The 27,348-nt window shown below is 35.8% G+C and overlaps 1 protein-coding gene across 1 annotated transcript in view; it reads right to left on the bottom strand.

Moving 5' to 3' along the window:
* The window catches only part of LOC149776420 (F-box/LRR-repeat protein 4-like), a 50,247-nt gene extending 23,796 nt beyond the window's left edge, over positions 1-26,451 (bottom strand). The window contains exons 1-5 of the mRNA XM_089941302.1: positions 26,219-26,451; positions 18,899-18,989; positions 16,456-16,582; positions 10,168-10,266; positions 9,185-9,293 (exon numbers count right to left, since the gene is read on the bottom strand). Of these exons, the coding sequence (XP_089797428.1) occupies positions 9,185-9,293; positions 10,168-10,266; positions 16,456-16,582; positions 18,899-18,989; positions 26,219-26,446 (654 nt within the window). The 5' untranslated portion in view covers positions 26,447-26,451. The remainder of the gene's footprint in view (positions 1-9,184; positions 9,294-10,167; positions 10,267-16,455; positions 16,583-18,898; positions 18,990-26,218) is intronic.
* Positions 26,452-27,348: the final 897 nt, after the last annotated feature.

Below are 27,348 nucleotides of genomic sequence, written 5' to 3'. Positions count from 1 at the left end.
AATACCCATGCTAGACATCAGATCAGTAACACAATCTTCAAGATAGCCACCATAATGTCCATAATAGCCATGCTAGACATCAGATCAGTAACACGATCTTCAAGATAGCCACCATGATGTCCATAATAGCTATACTTGACATCAGATCAGTAACACAATCTTCAAGATAGCCACCATGATGTCCATAATAGCCATGCTAGACATCAGATCAGTAACACGATCTTCAAGATAGCCACCAATAATACCCATGCTAGACATCAGATCAGTAACACAATCTTCAAGATAGCCACCATAATGTCCATAATAGCCATGCTAGACATCAGATCAGTAACACGATCTTCAAGATAGCCACCATGATGTCCATAATAGCTATACTTGACATCAGGTCAGTAACACGATCTTCAAGATAGCCACCATGATGTCCATAATAGCTATACTTGACATCAGATCAGTAACACGATCTTCAAGATAGCCACCATGATGTCCATAATAGCTATACTTGACATCAGATCAGTAACAAGATCTTCAAGATAGCCACCATGATGTCCATAATAGCTATACTTGACATCAGATCAGTAACACGATCTTCAAGATAGCCACCATGATGTCCATAATAGCTATACTTGACATCAGATCAGTAACAAGATCTTCAAGATAGCCACCATGATGTCCATAATAGCTATACTTGACATCAGATCAGTAACACGATCTTCAAGATAGCCACCATGATGTCCATAATAGCTATACTTGACATCAGATCAGTAACACGATCTTCAAGATAGCCACCATGATGTCCATAATAGCTATACTTGACATCAGATCAGTAACACAATCTTCAAGATAGCCACCATAATGTCCATAATAGCTATACTTGACATCAGATCAGTAACATGATCTTCAAGATAGCCACCATGATGTCCATAATAGCTATACCTGACATCAGATCAGTAACACAATCTTCAAGATAGCCACCATGATGTCCATAACAGCCATGCTTGACATCAGATCAGTAACACGATCTTCAAGATAGCCACCATGATGTCCATAATAGCCATGCTAGACATCAGATCAGTAACAAGATCTTCAAGATAGCCACCATGATGTCCATAATAGCCACACTAGACATCAGATCAGTAACAAGATCTTCAAGATAGCCACCAATAATACCCATGCTAGACATCAGATCAGTAACACAATCTTCAAGATAGCCACCATAATGTCCATAATAGCCATGCTAGACATCAGATCAGTAACATGATCTTCAAGATAGCCACCATGATGTCCATAATAGCTATACTTGACATCAGATCAGTAACACAATCTTCAAGATAGCCACCATGATGTCCATAATAGCCATGCTAGACATCAGATCAGTAACACGATCTTCAAGATAGCCACCAATAATACCCATGCTAGACATCAGATCAGTAACACAATCTTCAAGATAGCCACCATAATGTCCATAATAGCCATGCTAGACATCAGATCAGTAACACGATCTTCAAGATAGCCACCATGATGTCCATAATAGCTATACTTGACATCAGATCAGTAACACGATCTTCAAGATAGCCACCATGATGTCCATAATAGCTATACTTGACATCAGATCAGTAACACAATCTTCAAGATAGCCACCATGATGTCCATAATAGCTATACTTGACATCAGATCAGTAACACGATCTTCAAGATAGCCACCATGATGTCCATAATAGCTATACTTGACATCAGATCAGTAACACGATCTTCAAGATAGCCACCATGATGTCCATAATAGCTATACTTGACATCAGATCAGTAACACGATCTTCAAGATAGCCACCATGATGTCCATAATAGCTATACTTGACATCAGATCAGTAACACAATCTTCAAGATAGCCACCATGACGTCCATAATAGCTATACTTGAAATCAGATCAGTAACACGATCTTCAAGATAGCCACCATGATGTCCATAATAGCTATACTTGACATCAGATCAGTAACACAATCTTCAAGATAGCCACCATGATGTCCATAATAGCTATACTTGACATCAGATCAGTAACACAATCTTCAAGATAGCCACCATGATGTCCATAATAGCTATACTTGACATCAGATCAGTAACATGATCTTCAAGATAGCCACCATGATGTCCATAATAGCTATACTTGACATCAGATCAGTAACACAATCTTCAAGATAGCCACCATGATGTCCATAATAGCTATACTTGACATCAGATCAGTAACACAATCTTCAAGATAGCCACCATGATGTCCATAATAGCTATACTTGACATCAGATCAGTAACACGATCTTCAAGATAGCCACCATGATGTCCATAATAGCTATACTTGACATCAGATCAGTAACACAATCTTCAAGAAAGCCACCATGATGTCCATAATAGCTATACTTGACATCAGATCAGTAACACAATCTTCAAGATAGCCACCATGATGTCCATAATAGCTATACTTGACATCAGATCAGTAACACGATCTTCAAGATAGCCACCATGATGTCCATAATAGCTATACTTGACATCAGATCAGTAACAAGATCTTCAAGATAGCCACCATAATGTCCATAATAGCCATGCTAGACATCAGGTCAGTAACAAGATCTTCAAGATAGCTACCATAATAGCCATGCTAGACATTTTATCAATAACAAGATCTTCAAGATAGCCACCATGATGGCCACAATGGACATTAGACCAGTAATAAAATTTTCAAGATTGCTGCCATGATGGTAGCTGCACTGGACATCTGATCAGCAACAACATCTTCAAGATAGCCACGATGATGGCCACACTGGATATCGGATAAGCACCATTTTAACCAAGGATCATCAGTACGATACAAAAAATACTCTATTAAAACACCCCATATTGATAGGAGTGTCCATTTTGGAAGAGTAACAATATCAAGATTTTTAAGACTGCTGCTATAGTAGTCACACTGGACATCAGATATGCAACAAAATCTTCAAGACAGCCACCAAGGCAACCACACTGAACATCAGAAAAGCACTATTTTAATTGAAGATCATCAAGATAATACAAAAAGTACTTTGATACTCCATGTTGATAGGACTGTATATTTTGGAGGAGTAACACTATCAAGATTTTCAAGACTGCTGCCATGGTAGTCCTACTGGATTTTAGATTTGCACAATTTCCTAGTCTTACTGTGTAAGCATGATGTCAATATCATCAGCCACCCATTGTGTCAGCCATATTAGTGGTTTGAATGGCCCCATTTAAACTATGACCAACTAGACTTCATAAGAATATTTCATTTGAAAATTCCATGCTGACCATTCATTCAGAAGTAGTGGTAATAAAATGTCAATATGTCTTGGCCATATTGAATATCTGAAGCACCCTTTTCATTTAGGACCACCTAGACGTTATATGAAATATTTAGTAGAAATTATGCTGATACCATCCATCCATGCAGGAGAAGCAGAATAACAAGATCATAATGGTTGCTGTCTTTAAATGAAAAACCTGTTTTGCTATGATTATTCATTTAGAAGGATTAGTGATAGCAGGATTTTCAAAATGGTTGCTTTTCCATATTGGACTTCAGATTTGATCCATTTTCATTTAGGACCAAATAGATGTCATAAGAAGTCTTTTAGTGAAAACCCCATTTTCATATAACCCTCCATTTAGGAATAGTAGTGACTACAATATTTTAATAATGACCATCGTGCCATATTAGACATCACACAGGCAACATTAGAACCAAAAAGACTTCATAAAAATCCCTACGTCTACATGAATTTCCATTCAGGACAAGTAGCAGTATATGACAAGACGTTCAAGATAACAGTCATGGCAGCCATATTGGCTATCAGATTGGCAGCATTTCCATTTAGGACCAACCAGGTATCATAATAAATCTTAGTGAAAGCTCATGTTGACATGGCATTCCCTTCAGTGAGGAAACATGACTTTCAAGATGGCCATTGTCTAAACCATACTAGTTTTCTGAGCAGCACTTTTCATTTAGGACCAGCATCACAATGGGATGAATATGCAAGTAAAGTCTCAGCGCCATCAATCTGCAAATAGTTTGGGATGGATAGTAACAACAAACTTGTGCCAACGGATAGACAGATGACAGACCATTCAATAAAGGATAGTGATAACAAACTTGTAATGGATAGATGGATGACAAACCATTCCATAATGGATAGTGATAACAAACTTGTAATGGATAGACGGATGACAGACCATTCCATAATGGACAGTGATAACAAACTTGTGCCAATGGATAGACAGATGACAAACCATTCCATAAGGGATAGTGATAACACTTTTGCTAATGGACAGACAGATGACAGACCATTCCATAATGGATAGGGATAACAAACTTGTGCCAATGGATAGACAGATGACAGACCATTCCATAAGGTATAGTGATGATAAACTTGTGCTAATAGATATAATGATGACAAACCATTCCAATGAGGATAGTGATAACAAACTTGTGCTAATGGATAGACAGATGATAGACCACTCCATAGGGGATAGTAATAACACTTTTGTTAATGGATAGACAAATGACAGACCGTTCCATAAAGGATAGTGATAACAAACTTGTGCTAATGAATAGATAAATGATGGACCACTCCATATATAGGGCAGAGTAATAACAAAGTCATGCTAGCAGATAGACAGATGACAGACCATTCCATAAGGGATAGTGATAACACTTTTGCTAATTGACAGACAAATGACAGACCATTCTATAAAGGATAGTGATAACAAACTTGTGCTAATGAATAGACAGATGACAGACAATTCCATAAGGGATAGTGATAACAAACTTGTGCTAATGGACAGACAAATGACAGACCATTCCATAAAGGATAGTGATAACAAACTTGTGCTAATGAATAGACAGATGACGGACCACTCAATAGGGGAGAGTAATAACAAAGTTGTGGTAGTGGATATAAAGATGACAAATCATTCCATAGGGGATAGTGATAACACTTTTACTAATGGATAGACAGATTACAGACCATTCCATATGGGATAGTGATAACACACTTTTACTAATGTACAGACAGATGACAGACCATTCCATAAGCATTTCTGATCTAAGGATTTTAGTGTGCAAGTCTCTTCAAGGAACTTCTTTGATGTATCTTCAGAAATTATTCATAATCAATCTGAATATGGCTATAGATCTGTTCATGATGGGAATCTTCGACTTCCCAAGGAAAAGTTAGAAACCTTCAAAATTCAATATTTTTATATGGAACAATATTTCTCAAAACATCAAAATGAGTGACAGTCTAAAGTTATTTAAAGAAAATGTATTTGTTTAGTAACATCTGATTATTATCATAAAACACATACAATATTATGTTGTAAACATTGGGTATAATTTTTCTATATTTTAAGAAGAAGGCCTCAAGGAAAATTGGATTGCACTAACTGAGTTACCTTCTATAAATAAATAACATTATTATTGTTGGAAAAACAACAGACCAATTTCTAGGAGCAAATTGGTAAATTGGGGATTCTGCATTATTTTCAAATTGGTAATTATAGGTTACTGCATTTGTAGAGAAAATATGACCAAGTATTTGGGATGGATATACTGTACGACCTAGGGAGTGTAATATATCCATCTGACAAAATGAGTTCATATTTTCCCATACAAATGCAGCGACCTTTTTATTATATGCTCATTTTCTTATTCTACCCAATGCTTAATTATATAAACAAAAATACACTACAAGAAACAAACTGAATTTATGATTATTCGAAACTAAATACACAAGTGCAGAGTCATCAGTGTACAACAACAACATTATTAATGCACACGTAACTCTGCCAGATAAATTTGAACTTAGTCACGTCCTAGACATCACTTTTGAAAGAAAAAGGCATTTTGGTCTACTTAAAATTGAAATTTAGTTTCATATTGTGAATGAATGTGCATTGCAACAACTTTTCCATTTAGTCTGGAATGAATAGATTTTGGTATTTTTGTTGATTCTACTAAATTTCATGATACTGACTGGATTTATCTGTGTCAGTTCTACATGAAGTACATCTATTTCAGCATATTGACCGCTGCATGCGTGTTTCTGTTCTGACATTGAATGTTTGAAATCATAATGTGGGAAACATATGAACTCTTTCAATTGAAATTATCAAAGACACAATGGAATTTTACTTGGAATATTGTCAAAATTACAGTAAAATGTTGAAATGTGTAATCAAGCTTGAGAACCAATAACATGGCTCAAGTAATTAGGATTTGCAGAAATGAAAAAGTACAGTGAGGAAATTCAGGATGTAAAACTAAGTATATTTTTTGCCATTCTTATTACCAGATAAAGAAGACAGTTCATGCCTTGTCACTCACATGGTATTTGTAGGGACTCAGCAATTGTATAACCTGTCTGGTGACTATTGCTAGCCTAAATCCAAAACATTGTATCAAGAAAGTTAAAGCGGAATGTGGCAAAGCAGCTGGTATGTGGCTGTCCATGAAACATCTGCTTTAGTTCATTCAGAAACAAATTTAATCAACCAAAGCATAAAGCATCTACTACATGAATGTACATGATTTGTTTACAAAGTAGTTCCCTATACACTACTGGGCACATGTGTCGTGCATGTAAGTGCAATATGAAGGAGTGCAATATCGTAAAATACTGCATGATTCAGACATTGTAAAGTTAATGGAGACAAAAATGAGCATATAATAATTGTGAATTCTGCATTATTTTCAAAGTGGTAATTGGGAATTCTGCTTTATTTTCAAATTGGTAAATTGTGAATTATTATGAAGACTATATTGGCCCCTAAAATTCTCCAAACACTGTACTGTTGTGCATATTGCAATTATTGATGCGGACAATCTGTAAGTAAGCATTTTTGTATCATATTTATCCAAGTGTAAAACATACATAACTGTAAACACAGTAGACCCAGATCTGTGTGGGAACCTCTGGAAATGCTGCTGTTTGCATGAAATCATAAAAGAACAAATTCACTGAACTGCTGTTATATTTAGTAAATGGTAGGTCTCGATCTGCTAAGCTTCCAGTTAGATGTGCTCTGTGAAGGTAAATACAGTATTAAATTTCATTTGGTTGGCTGCTGTTTGAACCTAAGACCTCATAGAAGGCAGCCTGGTGGCTCAGTGGATAGCATGCCAAACTCCCAACTGAAAGGGTGCAGGTTTGAATCCTACCATTGGAATAAACCAGGTAGGTTACAGTATTGTGTCCATGGACAAGGTACTCTACTCCAATTGCCTTGTGTTGCTGTGCTGTAAAGTACTAAACAGAAACAAAACCTCATCATAGCCTATATTTACCTATCCTCTAGGGGCCCTGAGTGGCCGAGTGGTCTAAAGCGCTCACCGTTCCGGATCACTGCCATCTCACCTCTGCCTGCGTGGGTTCGAGTCCAAGGCTCGGCTAGCGTGGGTATGTGGGAAAGCCTGCCAGTAGCTTCTCGTGGGTCGGTGGTTCTTCCCTGGGTTTTCCAGGGTTCTTCCTCCACCAGTTATACTGGCCGCCATGTATAGCCTATTTTGTGCTGAAAATGGCGTTAAACCCGAGAACAACAACAACAACCTATCCTCTACCACTGCAGATTAAAATTAATATTACAAAGGTTTATGTAAAATGTAAACAAAAATTAGCTACAAGGGTTTTATATAGACCGTAAACCAAAGTTAGATATTTTGTTTTGAGATGTTGCCTTTAGTTATCATAGCAGTGATATTAGTTATGTTCCCTGCTATAAATTAAAAATTTTGTGAAACAATTCCTTGATATTAAGTATCTATGCAGCCAACAAAAATTATATGTTTTATCATCTAATATGATACAATTTAGGTTGCATTGTGAAAATTATGTCCCAAGTTAAAAGAGTTACTGGAATAAAAGCACACTACAATCATATGATACCTTTAGTTGCCATCTGTACTTTCTATTGAGTCCAACTGCAAACTGCACAGACCCAGTTTTGCTGTCACAATGTTCTGGCAGATCTGGGTCTCTGCAGTTTGTTAGGAGTAATCAGTAGAACAAACTCAATAGACCCTGATCTTTTGGTGCTCTATCCAACAACCAATAAGAGTTTTTATTGTTTGTAGTTTGGCTTATAAATGAGTACATACGGTAGTTTAGATCAAATTAAGGGTATGTTCTCTTCTAAAGGATGTTAATATTGCATAGCATTATTACTTGGCATACCAAAGTCAACACACAAGAATACTGGACTCTAAAAAATGATACCTTGACAGATGAATCACAGGCCCTGTGCATGACTGTCCCATGTAATCTAACAGTATAAATGTGTGTAGTAGACCATGTTACTACAAGCATACCTTGACAGATGAATCACATTCCCTGTGCTTGACTGTCCCATGTAATCTAGCAGTATAACTGTGTGTAGTGGACCATGTTACTACAAGCATGTCAGATGAATCACAGGCCCTGTGCTTGACTGTCCCATGTAATCTAACAGTATAACTGTGTGTAGTAGACCATGTTTCTACAAGCATACCTTGTCAGATGAATCACAGGCCCTGTGCTTGACTGTCCCATGTAATCTAACAGTATAACTGTGTGTAGTAGACCATGTTACTACAAGCATACCTTGACAGATGAATCACAGGCCCTGTGCTTGACTGTCCCATGTAATCTAGCAGTATAACTGTGTGTAGTGGACCATGTTATTACAAGCATGTCAGATGAATCACAGGCCCTGTGCTTGACTGTCCCATGTAATCTAACAGTATAACTGTGTGTAGTAGACCATGTTTCTACAAGCATACCTTGTCAGATGAATCACAGGCCCTGTGCTTGACTGTCCCATGTAATCTAACAGTATAACTGTGTGTAGTAGACCATGTTTCTACAAGCATACCTTGTCAGATATATCACATGCCCTGTGCTTGACTGTCCCATGTAATCTAACAGTATAATTGTGTGTAGTAGACCATGTTACTATTAGCATACCTTGACAGATGAATACAAGCCTTGTGATTGACTGTCCCATGTAATCTAACAGTATAATTGTGTGTAGCAGACCATGTTACTACAAGCATACCTTGACAGATGAATCACATGCCCTGTGCTTGACTGTCCCATGTAATCTAACAGTATAACTGTGTGCAGTAGACCATGTTACTACAAGCATACCTTGACAGATGAATCACAGGCCCTGTGCTTGACTGTTCCATGCATTCTGACACAGTCTAATTGTGTGTAGTATGGAGCTAGGTCATGACATAACTCTAGCCTCAACAAACTGAAAAGAAAAATTACTGCATAAAATTATTAAAGGTCTTTGCTATAAGAACTTAAATTCCTCAGTGCTGCAAATCCCCACACATGTTACAATATATATTACTCCTGCACCGTCTCCCCCTCCCTGATTAAAACAAGTCAAAACTGACACCCCCCAATCTTCCAATTGCACAGAAATTTGAAGTTGTTTTTCATATCTCCAATAAAAAGTTACAATTTCATCCACACTGCAAAAATTGTATGCTTGGTCATGGTTTCATGGAAAGGCTAATGTCATTTTCCTTGGTCCAGATATACAGAAGTGTCTCATTCCATCAGAGCCACTGGGAAATATCCAACAGTTAGACACAACAGAAATTAATTTTGGACTTAAAACATCAATAATGATATCTTTAATTGTGCAATGGGGAAGGGGACTTAAAAAAACTTAATTCTCCTTAAAATTTAGCCATTTTAAAAAAAAAAAATTCCCATTATGTACGATTTGCAAAACAAAAATGAAACCAGAGACAATAAACCTCATTACAATTTAATTACTCCATGTGTATATGACTTACTCTGTACATGACTTACTCTGCATGTACAAAACTTTGTATGTATATGACTTACTCCATATGTATTTGACTTACGCTCTTTGTACTTGACTTTATGTATATGACTTACTCTGTACAGGACTTACTCTGCATGTACAAAACTTTGTATGTATATGACTTACTCCATATGTATTTGACTTACGCTCTTTGTACTTGACTTTATGTATATGACTTACTCTGTACAGGACTTACTCTGCATGTACAAAACGTTGTATGTACATGACTTACTCCATATGTATATGACTTACTCTGTATGTACATGACTTTATGTATATGACTTACTCCGTAGGAAAAGGACATTGTTTAAGTGGAGGACTGAAAATCCTGGATTGTCTAGTTGATTCTTCTGGTCTTCCCTGCCATAATGTCACCCACTGACACCTGCAATATATTACAGAATTTTCCATCTTTACATAATTGATCCTAATGCATAGTACATACATTAGTTCAATAATACCTGGCATGAATGGTTTGTATTAATGTTATTTTGATGATGAAGGAAGACCTTGTTTAAGTTCAAACACTGGAAAACCTTCCCCATGCCATTTTCCAACCACAGTGTTCATAGAGAGCTTGAAATTGGTAATTTTATCAGTGAAATGAAAACAATGCAAACAGAATTCATAATGAATGCAAACTACATGGAGAATGAATGCAAATGAAACATAGAAGAAACAACAAAATGATGAATCCATTGTCAGGTTGCTGCTAATACCAATTTTTTTACATATTTGTTATGACTTGGTCAAGGCTTGGACCCATGATCTCCCACATCCAAGGCAACCACTTAGTCCACTGAAGTGGTTGGAAGACATAAAAAACAACTGCCGGTGTTGTGATGTCATCTGCAGTGGTTGTCCTAGTACAATCTTTATTTCAGTAAAACAAAACAAGACATAACTTGCCAACAAAACCTAAACAATATTTTCACACTGGTCACAGGGGTGTAGTTATAATTTTCATAAATGTAGTGCTGTCTTGTATGTTTTTATTATGTATCTGCATTTCCTTAATGCAAACTTTTAATAAGACAAGACACGAAAACTATTATTCTCTACCTTCAGAAAACACAACTTATTTAAGTACATTTTCCATTTATTTCCAAGCCATCAAAAGCAGAGAAATAATGAACGAAAGTGATGAATAAAAATTATATGACATTTTGACACCAAAAGCAAAATATCAATATGATATGATAACATTCATGAACCCCAAGGTGACCTGATACTGCTCACCTGAAAAGTTGACACATTAACTTATATGAATACAAAGTCATACACTTAAATAAAACTGTAGAGGGAAAAGAAAAGCTTGGAGCACAATTAGTTGTTATTTAAGAGCATTCATAGTCATGGCTAGGTTGAATAAAGCAAGGTCTTTCTTTACAAAGACATGATTTATACAACCAACATTCTCCCCTGTATCTCTCCCAGCCTTTGGAGTCAAGAGTGCAATTTATGTCTCAAACTTTTCATAGCTCCACCCTTAAGCTAGACTGCCCCACCCTATTATCATGGTATCTGAGCATTTGTGTTCAGTGCCAAGATTAAGCATTGTATCTGATAATCCTTACATAAACATAATGTAGGGTAGTTCACAAAGCCATGAAGATAACAAATTTGATAACTATTTATGGTTTTAAAAAAAACAGATTTTCTTTACATGTATTCATTTAAGTGATCATCCATTTAATATCTTTTTTCATTTTTCATTCGTAAAATCATGTTGAGCACAATGTCTGCTTCACAATTCAAACAATAAAAACAAAACTGGTCACATGACTAAAGCTATTTGATACAAAATATTTATCTAAATTATGGAGACCCATTAAGAGTGTACAGTCAAACCTGACTTTTGTTTCAGTGACGGCTCTTAGATTCCTAGTATAAAGACAGGTTAATGAACACTGTAACTGCTTCAAATTCACAAATGATTTCCAAACATTTAGGTACACAAATCAAGTTTATGTGGTTTTGTGATCAGTGAAAAATATTCTACGTAATCTAATCAAAGAATATCAAAAGTCAATTTTTTAATGGGTTTACTATAAGTCGGACATGCAAAAATCTCAATTAAATTTTGAAAAATTTATTAAAATGTGTTGCCATTACAAAACGTTTCCCAATTTTTGTACTTTCATACCATACTTCCAATGGTCACTATTTTTCAGTTGCCATGGTAATAGATGGGGCATTTTCTTTACAGTAACACCCATCTCATGTCACCGCAGAATACCCATCACATTGGTGCATCCACTAAAGAGAAGGAAAATAGTCCTTTTGCCGTGAACAATGCCTCAAATGTTTACTAATGCAGTGGGATAAAAATGAAAATTAAGCATACTGTTTTCTGAGTGGTTTTGCAAGTATGGACCCCCAGTCTTTGAATTAGTGTCTGTGTGTGTGTGTGTGTGTGTGTGTGTGTGTGTGTGTGTGAGATTTGGATTTGTAATGTAGCTTTAACAAAATTTCAGTCATATCACTACGATGTCTGCAGAGTGACAGTTTATAGTAAAACACTATAAGACCATCTTTGGTATGGAATTCATGTGGGGACATTTGTCTATATGTTGATCGTTATAGTTCTTTTCTTTACTTATTTAAATATTTGCAAATGGGGAAATTACTTTTCTCCTTTTTTTGTATTGACCATGAAATGTCCTAGTGTAACATTGTAAACATATCTAAATGTTTAGAGAATGAATAGGACATGCAAATATATTGAATTTATATCAATGAAAACTGTTTACTGTTGATACAACATTTAAGGTATAGGGTAGTGAAGTGCTGCTGTAATCAGATTGACATGTGTTATCGCGTGTTACAATCGCAAGTAGTCAAGTACATATGTGCTAACTCAGTTAGCATCGCAGCGCAACAAATATGTAACATTTAAGCTGTCCCATGCTTTTGGTTTGGCAAAATTGTCTTGTGAGAAAGCTTAACCAATATACTCGTTGAAAAGCCATGATGTTGACTTTAAAACTCTTGGGACCGGGCAGCGCACCTTTGTGGACTGATTTGTATATAAATTGTATATGTATCGTATTTAGATGCAAAGAAAAGAAAATTAAACTAAATCAATTATCTTTTTTATCTTTATCTTTTTTCATATTAGTTCTATGTGTAAATGTTAAAAGAATTAAAGATTTTCTTTTTTTCCTTCACTTTGTTTATATGCAAACAATAGAGTTTTGATATTCTGTATCAATTTATTCATTTGTTATCTCTTTATACTTACACATCTTAAATTGTGGATTCATGTATTAATAGCTAAATAATATGCATTGGGAAATCAAAAGTACTTTCATGCATGTAAAACTGATAGGTATTCAATTCAAAATTGTGAGACTTAAAAAGCAGGGTCCAGGAACCTAGTCAGATACCGTCTTGAAGCTGCGAGGTGCTGTGGTAAAGAATCCGGTTGAAATACATGAAATCGTTGGATCGTTAAATGAAAGACGCTGGCGTATCGGTTGCCTTTTTCAAAGATTATGTTGACATAAATTTAAAAGCGAAAGTTAAAAAAATCTGGTGAATAAATGCATGGGGACCTTATCATAAATGGAAACTAAATTCAACTGATGCAATATCCAATTGATGATGATGATGCTGCGACAAAACAATATGTGACAATCGCTGAGGTGTCCTCATGACCATACTTCATGGAGCCAAATTCAAGGAATATTAATCAAAAAAAATTTGAGGAAAACACTAGCTAATCAACCGTAGGAAATGGTCGACTTGTTTTCCATTTGCCCAAAAATGGCTTTGATAAACCTAAATCTTACATCTTAGTCCTGATCGTGCTCCTTTTTCTGAACCAGAATTAAACCCTGGTGGGTAGAATGATAACTGACAAATGAACAGGGGCATCTTGATTTTATGTCACTAATATCACGTATTGACAGAGCAGACATTATTAATGCAGAACATTTTTACATTTACATTACCAGAATCATTTAGTCACCCGAGATGAAATTCAGTATGAAGGACTCAACGTTTATCTGGACAGGTACTTAAGCATCTATGATATTTGAATTTAAGGCTGGATTTATCAGTATACATAAATCATAGATTCTGACCGTGGTGATGTTGCATAATTTTCCAACAGTGTGGTGGATTGTATGAACAGTTATGCCAACATTGATAGCAATTTCGTTCCACTTGCTGACGAATATCAACATGAAAAAGGCATTAACAAACCTCATGTACACGTATATAAATTTGTTCAGGGCCAAATAGAAATCAACAGTTTGGACCACCTTAATGTACTAATACAACTTAAAGCCAGCTTGGAATCATGCATTAGCAAGTGAAAACGCCCGGTCATTCACTGCACACCCAAGCATGAAAACGCTTAGGTATTGTTTCTATGGCGATGAGGTGGAGTTCACCAACAAATCCACACTGGCTACAACAAATCCACACCGGCTGCATCCCAGTTATGATAAACCAACATTGACTTAGTCCTAACACTAAACTCTTAATGCTGAGCACCACACGAGGCAGCTGCAAGTACCATTTTTGTATGTCTTTGGTATGACTCGGCCGGGATCAAACCCATGACCTCCCGCATCTCAGGCGGACACTAAAACCACTAGGCCACCGAAGCGGCACAGGACAGCATGTGGAGAAAATGTATTTCGTGATATCACGTTATTAATACAACTATGATAGACCCTCAATGTTATTGACGTGAGAAAATAATCGAAGTGAAACACCAACTGTAAGAGAATCACAAAAAGAAATGCACTGCTCATAAAGTATGATCGTTTATTATATACCTATGAATTTTCTTTCCAAGAATGAGCCAGGATCTTACAGTCAAATTCTACAAGTAGGAAAATTATACCGTCATTTTCTCAGAATTTCTGATTCCGTATTACCATACTCTCAAAGGAGGCAGGAACTACATTTTTCCTCAAGGTTCCTTGGTTACAACTGAACAAGCGTAAATAACTATGCCATGACCTTATGTAACATAGAAATGTAAATAACCAACATTCTCTTTAACAAATATGTATCATCAAGATTTAACATTTTGTTCAATCCCACTGTTAATAAATATCCAGATAATGCTGTTTATCTCGCATCAAGTCCCCATCGGAGCCTCTCAAAATGTTCCACCAGAAACCGTTCTAACACTGTAAGCTGGACATCGAATAAATTGCCTATTTATTCAGCTGGTGATGCAAAATTTGACAACTGCATAATTAATAGCTGTGAATCATGTAGTTATATGGGCCTGCTGTCCCTACCCACCTCTAAGAACTCGTGTTGTAAACAGTGATAGTAGTGAAAATAAGTGACTGTAATGTACGCTCGGTTGATAAAAATGATATTCATGCGCATATCAGCTGTTACAAAAAATGATTTTCTTTTCTTGACTTGAGATGAAGTTTGTATCGGAAAGTTTTAAGTGTTTGATAACTTCTTTTATTTTCTCAGTTACATTTTGGGATTTTGATATTTATCTGAAAATAGGTATAAAACAAGGTATAAAACAAAAATATCATTATTGTAATTCAATCTTGATTGCTAAATCACATCTTCACGTCTCAGAACAATCAAGATTTTCTGTCATCAAAAACATTCACACGAAAATTGATCGCTATGGACATTTACATTGGTGGCCATGTGCTAAACTGAATCACTAAAAGAGGCATCTGTTTTAATCATATGAAATAAAATCTTTCATTACGACATCACAGCTCTCGACATTCATTCGGTTTTGAACTGGTGGTCTCATTAAAAAAATGTCCACCTACGTTACATTATGCATTTCTCAAGGCTTGCATGTATTGGCTGGCCCTCCAAGGAATGTGCATGTATGGGAACTGAAATAAAGTGACTAATCGCCATTTAAATGTAAGTATAATTAAATTCTAAACAATGACACCCATTACTGAAATAGTAGGTACTGAACGTCTACATGACACTATGAATTGTATGATTGTATTCATCTACCTTCCTATCAGCTTGTACCCACTCTAGTGATTTAGAAAGTACAGCAAGAATGCTAACAAAAATGCACAAAAATAGTCAATTCATTTATTAATTTATAATTTATAACCGGGTTGTCGCCAGGGGTATCCAACACTCATCATCTTTGTGTTTCAATCCAAACGGAATTCTCATTGTTTAAAAAAAGTATAGCCTGTACAATATACTTTTCCAGTTCCACGAAAAGTTCATTTTCAATGAAAGGGTGAGACTCCTCGGAATACACGTAATTAAGTAAAAAGAACCTTTTCCTCTGCATCCAGTATTTACAGAGTTTAGTTTTAATATTTCTTGAAAGAATTAAAGCTGAACAAAATAAAATGGGCAAGCATTAAAACGGATGTAAGTAAAAAAATTACGGAATTAATCGGAGCATACTGAAGACACTGAACTACACCACTTGTGTTGTCTGTTAAATACAGCCCGGCCCACACAAATATGGTGGCCGTCTTTGTGAAAAATCTCCCGTTTGGATTGAAACACGAAAGAGATGACATTTGGGGTGGGAGGTGGACTGATGCACCCTGCCTTTCTTCAATACACGCAAGAACACTGCCTTACTTACATGTCTATACCAGTGTCTACATCTATTCCCATCATTTCACCAGCCAGAATACAGACAATTGCTCCAGGATAATAGGTCTCATAAACATCCAGTTTCACAGGGTACACTTTTGTGGCAAAGGTTACTTCTAAAAACAAAAACAAAAAATGAAAGAAAGGAAAAGAGAACAGATTTTGTGATTGTACAAGATTCATGCATCACATGAGAGGAAAATGTCAGAAAACGGTACAGAATAAATACTCTCAAATTCGGTACAAATGGAAACATTACTTTACTTGAATTAAACACCAATCTGATCATCTACTGTACAAAAACATACCTAACAAATTTAATTTATCTAAGTCATATTTTTGGGAAATTGTGTTAAGATTTTGACCAGATATGTTAAGATACATTAAAAAAAAATAACAGCTTTTATGTCATGGCACAAAAATGTATCTTTTTATCTTGACTGGTATATAAACATTCCTACAAATCTTACTTTTCAAGTATTTCTTTGTGCACATGTATGCCCTAACAAGCTTCAGGTGGACATATTACAGCTAGACGGGATTCAATTAACACGCCCCTATTCATGTGGGGACATAAAACATACTATAAGACCATCTTTGATATGGAATTCATGTGAGGACGTAAAACACACTATAAGACCATCTTTGGTATGGAATTCATGTGGGGACATAAAACATACTACAAGACCATCTTTGCTAAGGAATTCATGTGGGGACATAAAACATACTATAAGACCATCTTTGGTAAAGAATTCATGTGGGGACATAAAACATACTATAAGACCATCTTTGGTATGGAATTCATGTGGGGACATAAAACATACTACAAGACCATCTTTGCTAAGGAATTCATGTGGGGACATAAAACATACTATAAGACCATCTTTGGTAAAGAATTCATGTGGGGACATAAAACATACTATAAGACCATCTTTGCTAAGGAATTCATGTGGGGACATAAAACATTCTCTAAGACCATCTTTGATATGGAATGCACAGACTGTAATGGTGTAACAGCACATACATTATATTGCAAATTGAACAACAGCTCTTTTACAATTTGTGTGACAAGAAAATAACTAAGAAAACCCTGTCTCCATAAACAAACAAAAAATCAGTTTTGCAAAGAATTATCTTGTTATGTAATGGATTTCTTTGGGCTGAATATGAAGAAAACTGACACAGAGCATTTGACATTATCTGTGACTTTAGTCCAGATCAGTGTGCACAGATGCAATGTTCAGAAAAAGGCCAAGTTAATACAATACTGAGAATGAGTATTATATGACACTAACGTATCACAAAACCCGATACTTTGCATTTTTTTTATTTTGTTGGGTGAGTAGGGGTAGATAACAATAATCTTGGTTCTGTTTAAAAAAATCATTTTGTGAGTCCTTAAATTTATGGACAGGATTAGAAGTCCTACTGTGTTTAAAGAGGGCTAGTGGTAAGTGATTCTTTAAATTTAAGGTCTATGGTAAAAAGGAAATAAATAAAAACATATACCCCATTCAGATAGGTGAATTCTTACAATAATTGAAGCAGGTGATCTACCAAAAGAAAAATTATTTAAAAAAATTAAATTAAAAATGTATGTGTCACAAGTTCTTCTCCAGTTTTCTAACAAATTCTGTCCAATTTATATGGTATCACATTCCCTGGAATTTGCAGGAAATCGGAGAGTCCTTTCTGACCTGGCATTCATCTATTAAGTGTTACATTTTCAGCATTCAATGAGAAAATATAATAACTTTGTAACATTTGGTCACATTGAAGGCATCCATGCTGTTCACAAATAACTTAAACTCGAAAAACGGAAGGTCTATTTATCTCCTCCTGATAAATGTAAGTTTGAAAATCTAATGTTTGTTTGTCCAGTTCAGTCATGTTTTCGAAATGTAGTAAACGTTAAATTTTATGATGGAAGGACAAAAACTTTTAAAAGGTAAAGAATACTACAAGTTTATATACCCCTTGGCCCTGCTGCCTGGTTGTGATTACTAACTTTCCAACAAGACTGACAATCCACACCCATCTTACATTGATTAAATTATTCCTGAATTAAATAAAATAAGTGCGAGCGCACCTGTGTGGAAAGCAATTATAAAGACAATATCCATTAGATAAAAGAAGCTAAATATACTCAGAACTGTCCGTAGGATCATGCAAATAGAACTCCTGTCCCACTATACTGCAAAAATATGGATGATATTATATGAACAAAAACTGAATCAAATTTTGTAGGAGTCCAGCTCTAAATGTTGACAGCTCTGATATACGTTGCCCATTTAGCAAGCACTCTATGCAACATGTAAGGAAAATACAACTTGTGCAACCCCATCAATTAAAATCATTGAAAATTATACAATTTGTGGAAAGCTTAACAAAACTCGTAAGGTTTTAACAAGCAAATAAAATATTTGACACACCTATGTAGTCGTCGCTTAGAAATGTTTCAGGAGTTCTTTCAAAAGGTTTTCTGGCTGAAGGGGCCTTTTTCCACCATGAACCATACGTACGCTAAAAAATTAAGTTACATAATATTTAGTTATATGAAAGACACAATGGTAATAAGAGGTATTTTGATGCGGTTTAGGAGAAGTTGCGCTAAAAAAAAACTTGTGCTAATGGACGACGGACAACAGACCATAAGTTTTTCTGGTCTACGACCAGTAGAGCTAACTATAAGAATCTTCATTTTAAAACAGCAGCCCATTTTATGGATAAAATCTGTGTATAATTCACACTTCTTCTTCTGGCCTTAAACAACAAATGTTGAACATGACTCTTCCACTAGCTCCTAGTCTTTGTACGACCATTCAGCCAAGAACGAATAAGAAACTGACCTACAAACAAACTAAGCAACAGTGTGACAAGATGGAGGAACAATGGTAACGCTGCATTTCCCTTTTAGATTTGTGTGTAAGGGAATTCAAATTTACCACCTCCCCCTAATACCTAACAACAACAATAATAATAATTATAATTATAATACAGTATAACTTATTATCAGAACATGGTTTGACAGTTTCATTTTGGATAATCAATCAGGAAGATCGCATTATGCTGAAAAAGTAGAAATCTGAATGGTAGGATCTGGATTAAATGGGTCAAATAATTGTACATTTGATTGTATATGCATCATTAACTAAGCAAACATTTTTTGTATACACCTGTTAAAGAACAGATCAATCGAAACAATCAAATATCATTAGGATATTTTAATGAAATATTAAATTTCATGTTTTTGCATGAGCTTCACACATACAGCAGCAGGAACGAGTGATCCGACTAAATGGCGTACGGGGGGTGGGTGGGTCAGAAAAAATTATGTAAAAAAATGCATGGAACCGATGGAATACCAACAAACAGCAACATAAGCTATATGTGATGCATCATGATGCTTTCTTAATGCTATAAAATGTGAATATTTTTGTTACCCAAAAATTCACAACTAACCATAGTTAATCAAAAGGAGGTCAACTGACTAGGATCGCACAGACAGGTGAAACAAATGGCACCCCAAAAATACATGGAACCATTGGAATGGCCAATGAACAGCAACATAAACAGTCATGATGTTTTTTATGTGCTATAAAATGTGAATATTTTTATTTTATATGAGCAACATAGCACGGGGTTGGGGTGCACTGGGGAATATTGCGACCACACCAAGTGAGAGAAAAAATGATGCAATTTATTAACATTTTTGCTTTAATGCATTATTACGGTACGCAGTATTTCACATTGAATTTTGTCAGGTTGTAATCTGATTAACGATTTCAGTTGTAGTTCATCTTGCTATCCATTGTTGTACATGGCCAAACATGGTTGATCAACCATTCGTTTGGTGATTCACCTGTAAATGGCGGAGGCTGATCGTGATCGCCACACATGATAAATGCAGAAGATTGTGTTGACAACCAATCAAGAAAGATTTCTAAAACATCTTTGGATACTGTACAAATCTCATCCCAGGTAATTATTCTCGGGATATATTTCTCACCCATTCATTCAGAGATCCATTCATAACCTCGCCATATAAAGAAACTATGATACGTGCATCCGCTTAGACCACGCTGTCTGGCAAGCCATTGAGTTGGCGTCAACACAATGTCAAAGTTTCTAAATAAAATCTATCGCACGTGTTCTACCAGAACCACCTGGACCATTAAGATAGATGGTGCTATATCTCATGACTGGATCGTTTACTGACAGTGATGATGATGGTTCTGATAAATCATTGTTACAATAATAAACATCTGGTGTTATAACGTCTGCCGATTCTAAATATTTACATAGTTGCTCACATTTTATTCGCCATGAATCCCAGTTGGTGTCGCAGCCTCTAGTCTCTGTGACTGACACAGCTGGTGTCTTCTTCGATAAATGGCTCAAGAAGGTCCATGCTAAAACGACTAATAGAAAAAGAATATGTGGCGACTCTAACAGCGGAAAACCTGTTGATCATCGATAGTAGGTTTATTGATGAGTATGCCAACATAGATGATCTCAAATGAGTAAACAGGAGAATTGCCCTCGTAGTAGATAACTATTGTACCCACGCTTTTTCCATCTTGCATGATTGCATTTATCCGTTACACCAACATACCTCGCGCTGCTGTGTCCTTGACAATAAAATCTAATTCGGCTGGATCCATGACTAGTCTTGTGCAACGATGTGCATTATCAGATGATGAACCCTGAGTAAACTTATGAATAATTTTTCAGCAGATAATATTGTCGTCTTGTGGTGACCAAACTTGTTGTTGTTGTTTGTATGAAATTATCGTAGAGGTTACGGTTAATAATGTGAGGATCTTGGCATCGAGCATGTATCGTAATAGCACTATTGGAGCCCAACCAATCTGATCTTTGGCGCAACAGTCGTGGAGATTGACATTGGTATTCGGTTTATTAACGTGTCTATCAAATCAAATTGGTGAAAAGAGGATGAATACTCGCCGAAAACTCGAATGATTTATTCTAGGGAAATCCAGTAAGATCGATATTTGGTAGTGGTCCGTTTATTGCAACTCATGCCATTTGGTGTGTTGGGTGCCCGAATCGTTCAAAATAATGATGACACTAGCCAAGTCTAAGAAAAGCCGCCGAATAAGCAGTGATATTGTCAACAGAAATCATGTCAGGAATTATATTGTGTGTTCCAAAGACCACCATAGAAAATTCAACACAAGATTGTGAAACATCATCGAGAAATTCTTTTGGAGTTGGACGCCATTTGTATTTTTGTTGGGCTTATGAGCCACAACAGACGAGGTTGTAAAACAGCTAACGAGTACATCATCGTTGTCCATGCTATATTTTACCAAAATGTGTTTCATATTATGTTAGAGTGATTCCTTCTGATAAAGAACACCAGACGGCAGAAGAAACTGATGAAATGTTGATTCATCTGACATACCCTTGAAATAGCCAGACCGATACAGGGTCACGCCTACTTATGTTGTAGACTTCTACCTAGATATCGCCGTCATAAAATTGTACTATTCTCTTCCGTTGATATTTTGTCACAGAGTCGGTCCATGCATATGAATTATGATCATGTAAAATTATTGGAGTACCCTTACTACCGTATTTACAAAATCTCATTGGTTATTGTTTCTAGAATTATTCGAATCTTTCATGTTTATTCTAAAATAACTACGTCATTTATTTTTGCTGTGTCAATACGAGTTTTCCCAGTTATTTATTTTTTACTATTGATTCTGTAAGTCCATTTCCTCGTCTCGAGTTTGCAAAATGTTCTCTGACAACGGTGAGCCACGTAATTTAGCGAGACTATTTTCATTGAAGCAAGAGCAGCTATGTCTGGTTCATGCAAACGATAAAGCATATACACAACTAGGGAAACTGGATATGCGTTATTGTAGTATGGTTTGTCAATTCCGGTGAAAATACCTGCTTTAGAATTTGTATATACTATGACGACATTGCTATGTCGCCGTAATTCTTTAACAGGGTCGAGTTTATTACGAATAATCCAAGTCGGACCATCTTCACTAACATGTTCAGCAATAAATTTTATTCTGAATATATATTTGCTGTCATCAACAAGATTATTGACGATAGCAGATGCTCGTTTGTCATCCATTGTGGAATCATTATATGTTCCATCGCCATCAATCTTAAATATTAAAAAAACATTGGACGCACCATCGTTAATAAATTCGTTCTTTGCTTGTTTGATAAAATCACAGGTGTAACTCAAATGGTATTCGTTTTCTGTCACCCGGTAATCTGTCACAATCTGATTTCGTGATGTGCTCTGGCTCAATTACAGATAACCTTGTAATCTGGCCTTGTGTTGTTTCTAGTGATCTGATGTAATTTTTGATGAGATTTAAATCTGCTTTTGATTTTGGCAATATGATTTATTCCCGGTGAGATCTTGATGTTTTCTAGCTTCTTCCCATGCTGTGTGATTACTTTTCTTTAATATACATAATATTATTTCTCTAATTAGGATTTCATATAATTAGACTTTTACTAATAGTATAATGATCAACCCAAACATAACAGTTGCAAGTGGCTGATGATGGGGTCAGTTATCCAATGTGGAAAAATTTGTCGCAATGATTATTGTGCGCTTCATTTACAGAGTATTCGGCGTGGAAATACCCGCCCAAAACTTTCTCTGGTTTGTGGAGTTGGCATTAAAAGAAAACACAAATGTGTGTAGCTTATGGTGGGAGAAAATATCGTGCGTTGAAAATATACTTGATAACAAATGTTTTCAGATGTAAAATTTAAAAGTCAACACAATTACATTGACCATTATATTAAAAACAATAAAATTGAAAAAATTAGTGAAACATCTGTTGAACATGTTTGTGAGGACTCGTCCGATGCCCGCATTCATCAATTACCCCAGCCATGCTGCTCATATGAATAAAAATATTCACATTGTATAGCACATAAAAAAGCACCACGATGTGTCACACATAGCTTATGTTGCTGTTCGTTGGTCAATCCATCGGTTCCATGTATTATTTTTTCTGGCCTCATTTTTTCACCACCACCCCTCCGTCCGCCATTTGGTCGGAACACTCCCTCGGATTATCCATAATTGATAACATAGTTTTTTTGGACAGTTATTTAATGTGTAGTCTTGTGAATACAAAGTAAACTATGCTGATGTGGAATCTACTCACATTTGTGGCATTATGTCATCAACTTTTATCACCCATTATATTACCATCGATAGTTGGTAGACGTACGCAGACATTTTTTCAGGGGGTGCGAGCAAAGTAAAATTATATTATATATATTATATTATATTATATTATATTATATTATATTATATTATATGTATAGGTTACTGCATTTGTATGTGAAAATGTGAACGAGTTTTGGGATGGAATACTGCACGACCTTGGGAGTGAAGTATATCCTTTCGACAAAACGAGTTCATATTTTCCAATATAAATGCAGCAACCTTTTTATTATATGCTCATTCTTTAAAATTCTACATAAGGTTTAATTATATAAACAATATACACTACAAGAAACAACGTAAAGGAATGTATGCCGCATTCCAAACTAAATACACAAGCGCATTATTCATCATTACACAAATCAACATTATTACTGCGCACATAACTCCGCCAAGATAAATTTGAACTTAGTCGCGCGCTCGACATAACTTTCGAATGAAAATGGCGTTTCTAGTTAAAATTGAAATTTGGAGTCATATTGTGAATAAATGTGCATTGCAACAACTTTTCCATTTGATCTGGAATGAACAGATTTTGGTATTGTTCTCGATTCTAGGAAATTTCGTGATTATGGATTGGATTTGTATGTGACGATTCCACATGAAATACATAAGATTTAATAAGATAGCGGGAAGCGTGTTAACATCTGCAAATGTGTTTCTGTTTCTGTCATTGAATGTTTAAAAGCATAATGTGGGAAAAATGTGAAGTCTTTCAATTGCAATTATCAAAAAGACGCTATGGAATTTAATGCTTATTTCATTTTGAGTGCAGTAAGGAGGATGCAGTTGCACTTATCATCGAAATTACAGTATAATTTCGAAATGTGTAATCCATATTGAAAACCTATGACATGGCTCATGTAATTCGGATTTGCAGAATTAAGAAAATACATTCTGAGGATATTCAGAATGTAAAAATGTAAGTATATTTTATTTTGCCATTCTTATCACCAGCTAAAGAAGAGAGTATATGACTTGTCACTTTTATGTTATTTGTAAGGACCTTATCTTGCGTCTGTTATATACTGTAGCTAGCCTAAATCCGTAACATTGTATCAACGCGGAATGTGCCAAAGCAGCTGGTATGTGGCAGTCCACGAAACATCTGTTTTAGTTCATTCAGAAACAAATTTAAACAATCATAACGTATAGAGCCTCTAACAGGTGTGTACATGATTTGTGTACAAATCAAAAGTGCTGGCGTCTGCGTCCATTGTTTGTTTACAATAGAAAGTAGTTCCTCTATGCACGTGAATGCCATATGTGTGTTGTCGCGCGGGTTCAATATCGGGTAATACTGCACGATTCTGACAATGTAAAGTTAACGGGGGAAAAAAATGAGCATGTAATAAAGATAGATATACAACACGCTCCTATCGGACTTCCATGATTGGATAGGCTTTGACTACAGAATGCCTTTGACCAGACCAGACCAATATTGTGTGTGTGTGTGTGTGTGATTTGGACTTTTAACGTAGTTTTACATTTATTTCGCTCATATCGCTACGATGTCTGCAGCGTGACAGTATATAATGATGTCTAGCACTGGGGCATCATGCCGCAAACGTGTATCATATCCAGTCAATTTATTCTAACGCCAGGCTGTCCAGTCCTAATCACTAAACTCCTAATGGTGAGTGCCAAGCGAGGCAGGTGCTAGTTTTGTAATTATTTGTTATGACTCGGCCAGGGTTTGAACCCGCGACCTCCAGCATCCGAGGCGGAAGCTCTAATCACTTAGGCCACCGGGGCCGTCCGGACATGTAACCAGTCTATTATCGAAAAAATCCGGATAACTGGCATCCATACAATTTACAGTATTATTATTATTATTATTATTGCTGCTGCTGGCCAACAGTAAGGCTTGAACCTATAAGACTATGGACTAAACTATCAAGCCCCTCATTTTATCATACTCAACCATGTTCACTTTACAGGTAAATTGACACTAGTACAATTATCGAGCCAGTATGTGCTGCGCATGTCCTGCTCATTTCTTTCTCAGTGCATCTAGAGATTGAATATGCGCGCAACTTCTTGTTCACGCGATCATACCTCGATTTCCCCTGTACTAGTAATAGTTCAATCCAATATCGACTTTCTTGACACACTGTAATGCCGAACTGTCAATGTAGAAGTTCACAGCGATCGACAATTTTCGTCTGGAATGTAGATCACTCACAAATCACGACGAAATAACATTTTTTTTTATAAATGCATTACGATGAAAAAAATATTTTTTAAAGTTATATCAGTAAATGCGCTTATATGACCCGTGTGACTTGTACTATATAAATGCGGTCAGTCGAGACTAATATTTTTTTTTCAGTTCATACATATAAAAGAAATTTCATCTACTCAATATAAAATCTTTTCTGTGATGTGCTATACAAACTTTAATAATTAAGAGAAAGTCCTTACGTAAAGAAAGTTATATTATGTTCAGTTTTATTCCGACAATCATAGTTTTATATTAGAAAACAAAGAAACTGCATCAAACATAACTTACAAAGGCACAGGCTTGATCAAAGTTTCCATAGCTTGGAAAAATTCTGTAATTTTCTGCAAGATTACTGGCTGTGTAAGACGCACTGTTTTCCTCTCCATATTGTGAACTGAAATCTTTGACATCTTTTGCAAATTGTACAGTGATATTTTCGTCTTCTTTATAAGCTTTACCTCCTGTTGCAATACTTGTTAGAGTGGAAAATGCTTTTTGAGCAAATAATGTTGCCATATTGTATTGCTAACATCTGAAAATCATATGAAATATGTGAATCAAAATGAAATGAAATAAAAATTATTACGTAGTCGGTACACTTTATATATGTGTGCAGTTTAATATTTTTTTTTATACGACATGTTAACATATCCCTTTATGCGATTCTGATTGGTCCAAATAACCCCATGAAAGTCTTGCGCAGTATTCTCGTCAGTGATCGGCTTTGATCGTGTGAATTTTCCTTCCCCCGCCTACCGGAACTTTTTATTTCTCCTTTTATATCAACATTTTGGCGGCCATTTTTCGAACTGATTTCTCGTTAGAAACAAAACTAATGGCATTGCTAAACGGATAGAATGTGGAATGGGGGGTGGGGGGAGAGGATATCTGTAACATAGAATCATCCCTATGACAAAGGTGGTTTGAATATGAACTTGTAGGGACCGATCTGCTGACAAAGGTATCCAACCACAATATTTTTATACTTATACAGTAAAATAGATCCATCGAGCTAATGAACATTAGTAAACACCATGAAAACTCTTCATGAATATGTTACTGTTAGAAGATATAGTTTGCTGTATTGCACATTTTAAACGTTTATATAAAACAGACAAATCATTTAAATATGTAGTCTATTTTAATGGCATTGTCAGCTAGCATGGATTGTTGTCTGTGGTTTCTCTTTTTGTTTGCTATCATTTGGGGTGGGGGTATGGGGAATTTAAAGACCCAGTGATAAATGAGCCACATGTGATGCAGAAAGCCCCCTCCCCTTTTCTTACCGATATATTTACACTGTACCAATAAACAAAGATCAGCTGTTTGATAATTCAACTTCATTACCGTAATAGAATATTGTCTTTTGTTATTTTAAGCATTATAGATAGTATTTTATTTTGCTTCCAATAAATATG

This window comes from Sinohyriopsis cumingii, chromosome 18, assembly GCF_028554795.1.
Source record: "Sinohyriopsis cumingii isolate HCF-2022 chromosome 18, ASM2855479v2, whole genome shotgun sequence".
Classification (NCBI taxonomy): domain Eukaryota; kingdom Metazoa; phylum Mollusca; class Bivalvia; order Unionida; family Unionidae; genus Sinohyriopsis; species Sinohyriopsis cumingii.
This window is presented reverse-complemented; position numbering and strand designations above follow the sequence as displayed.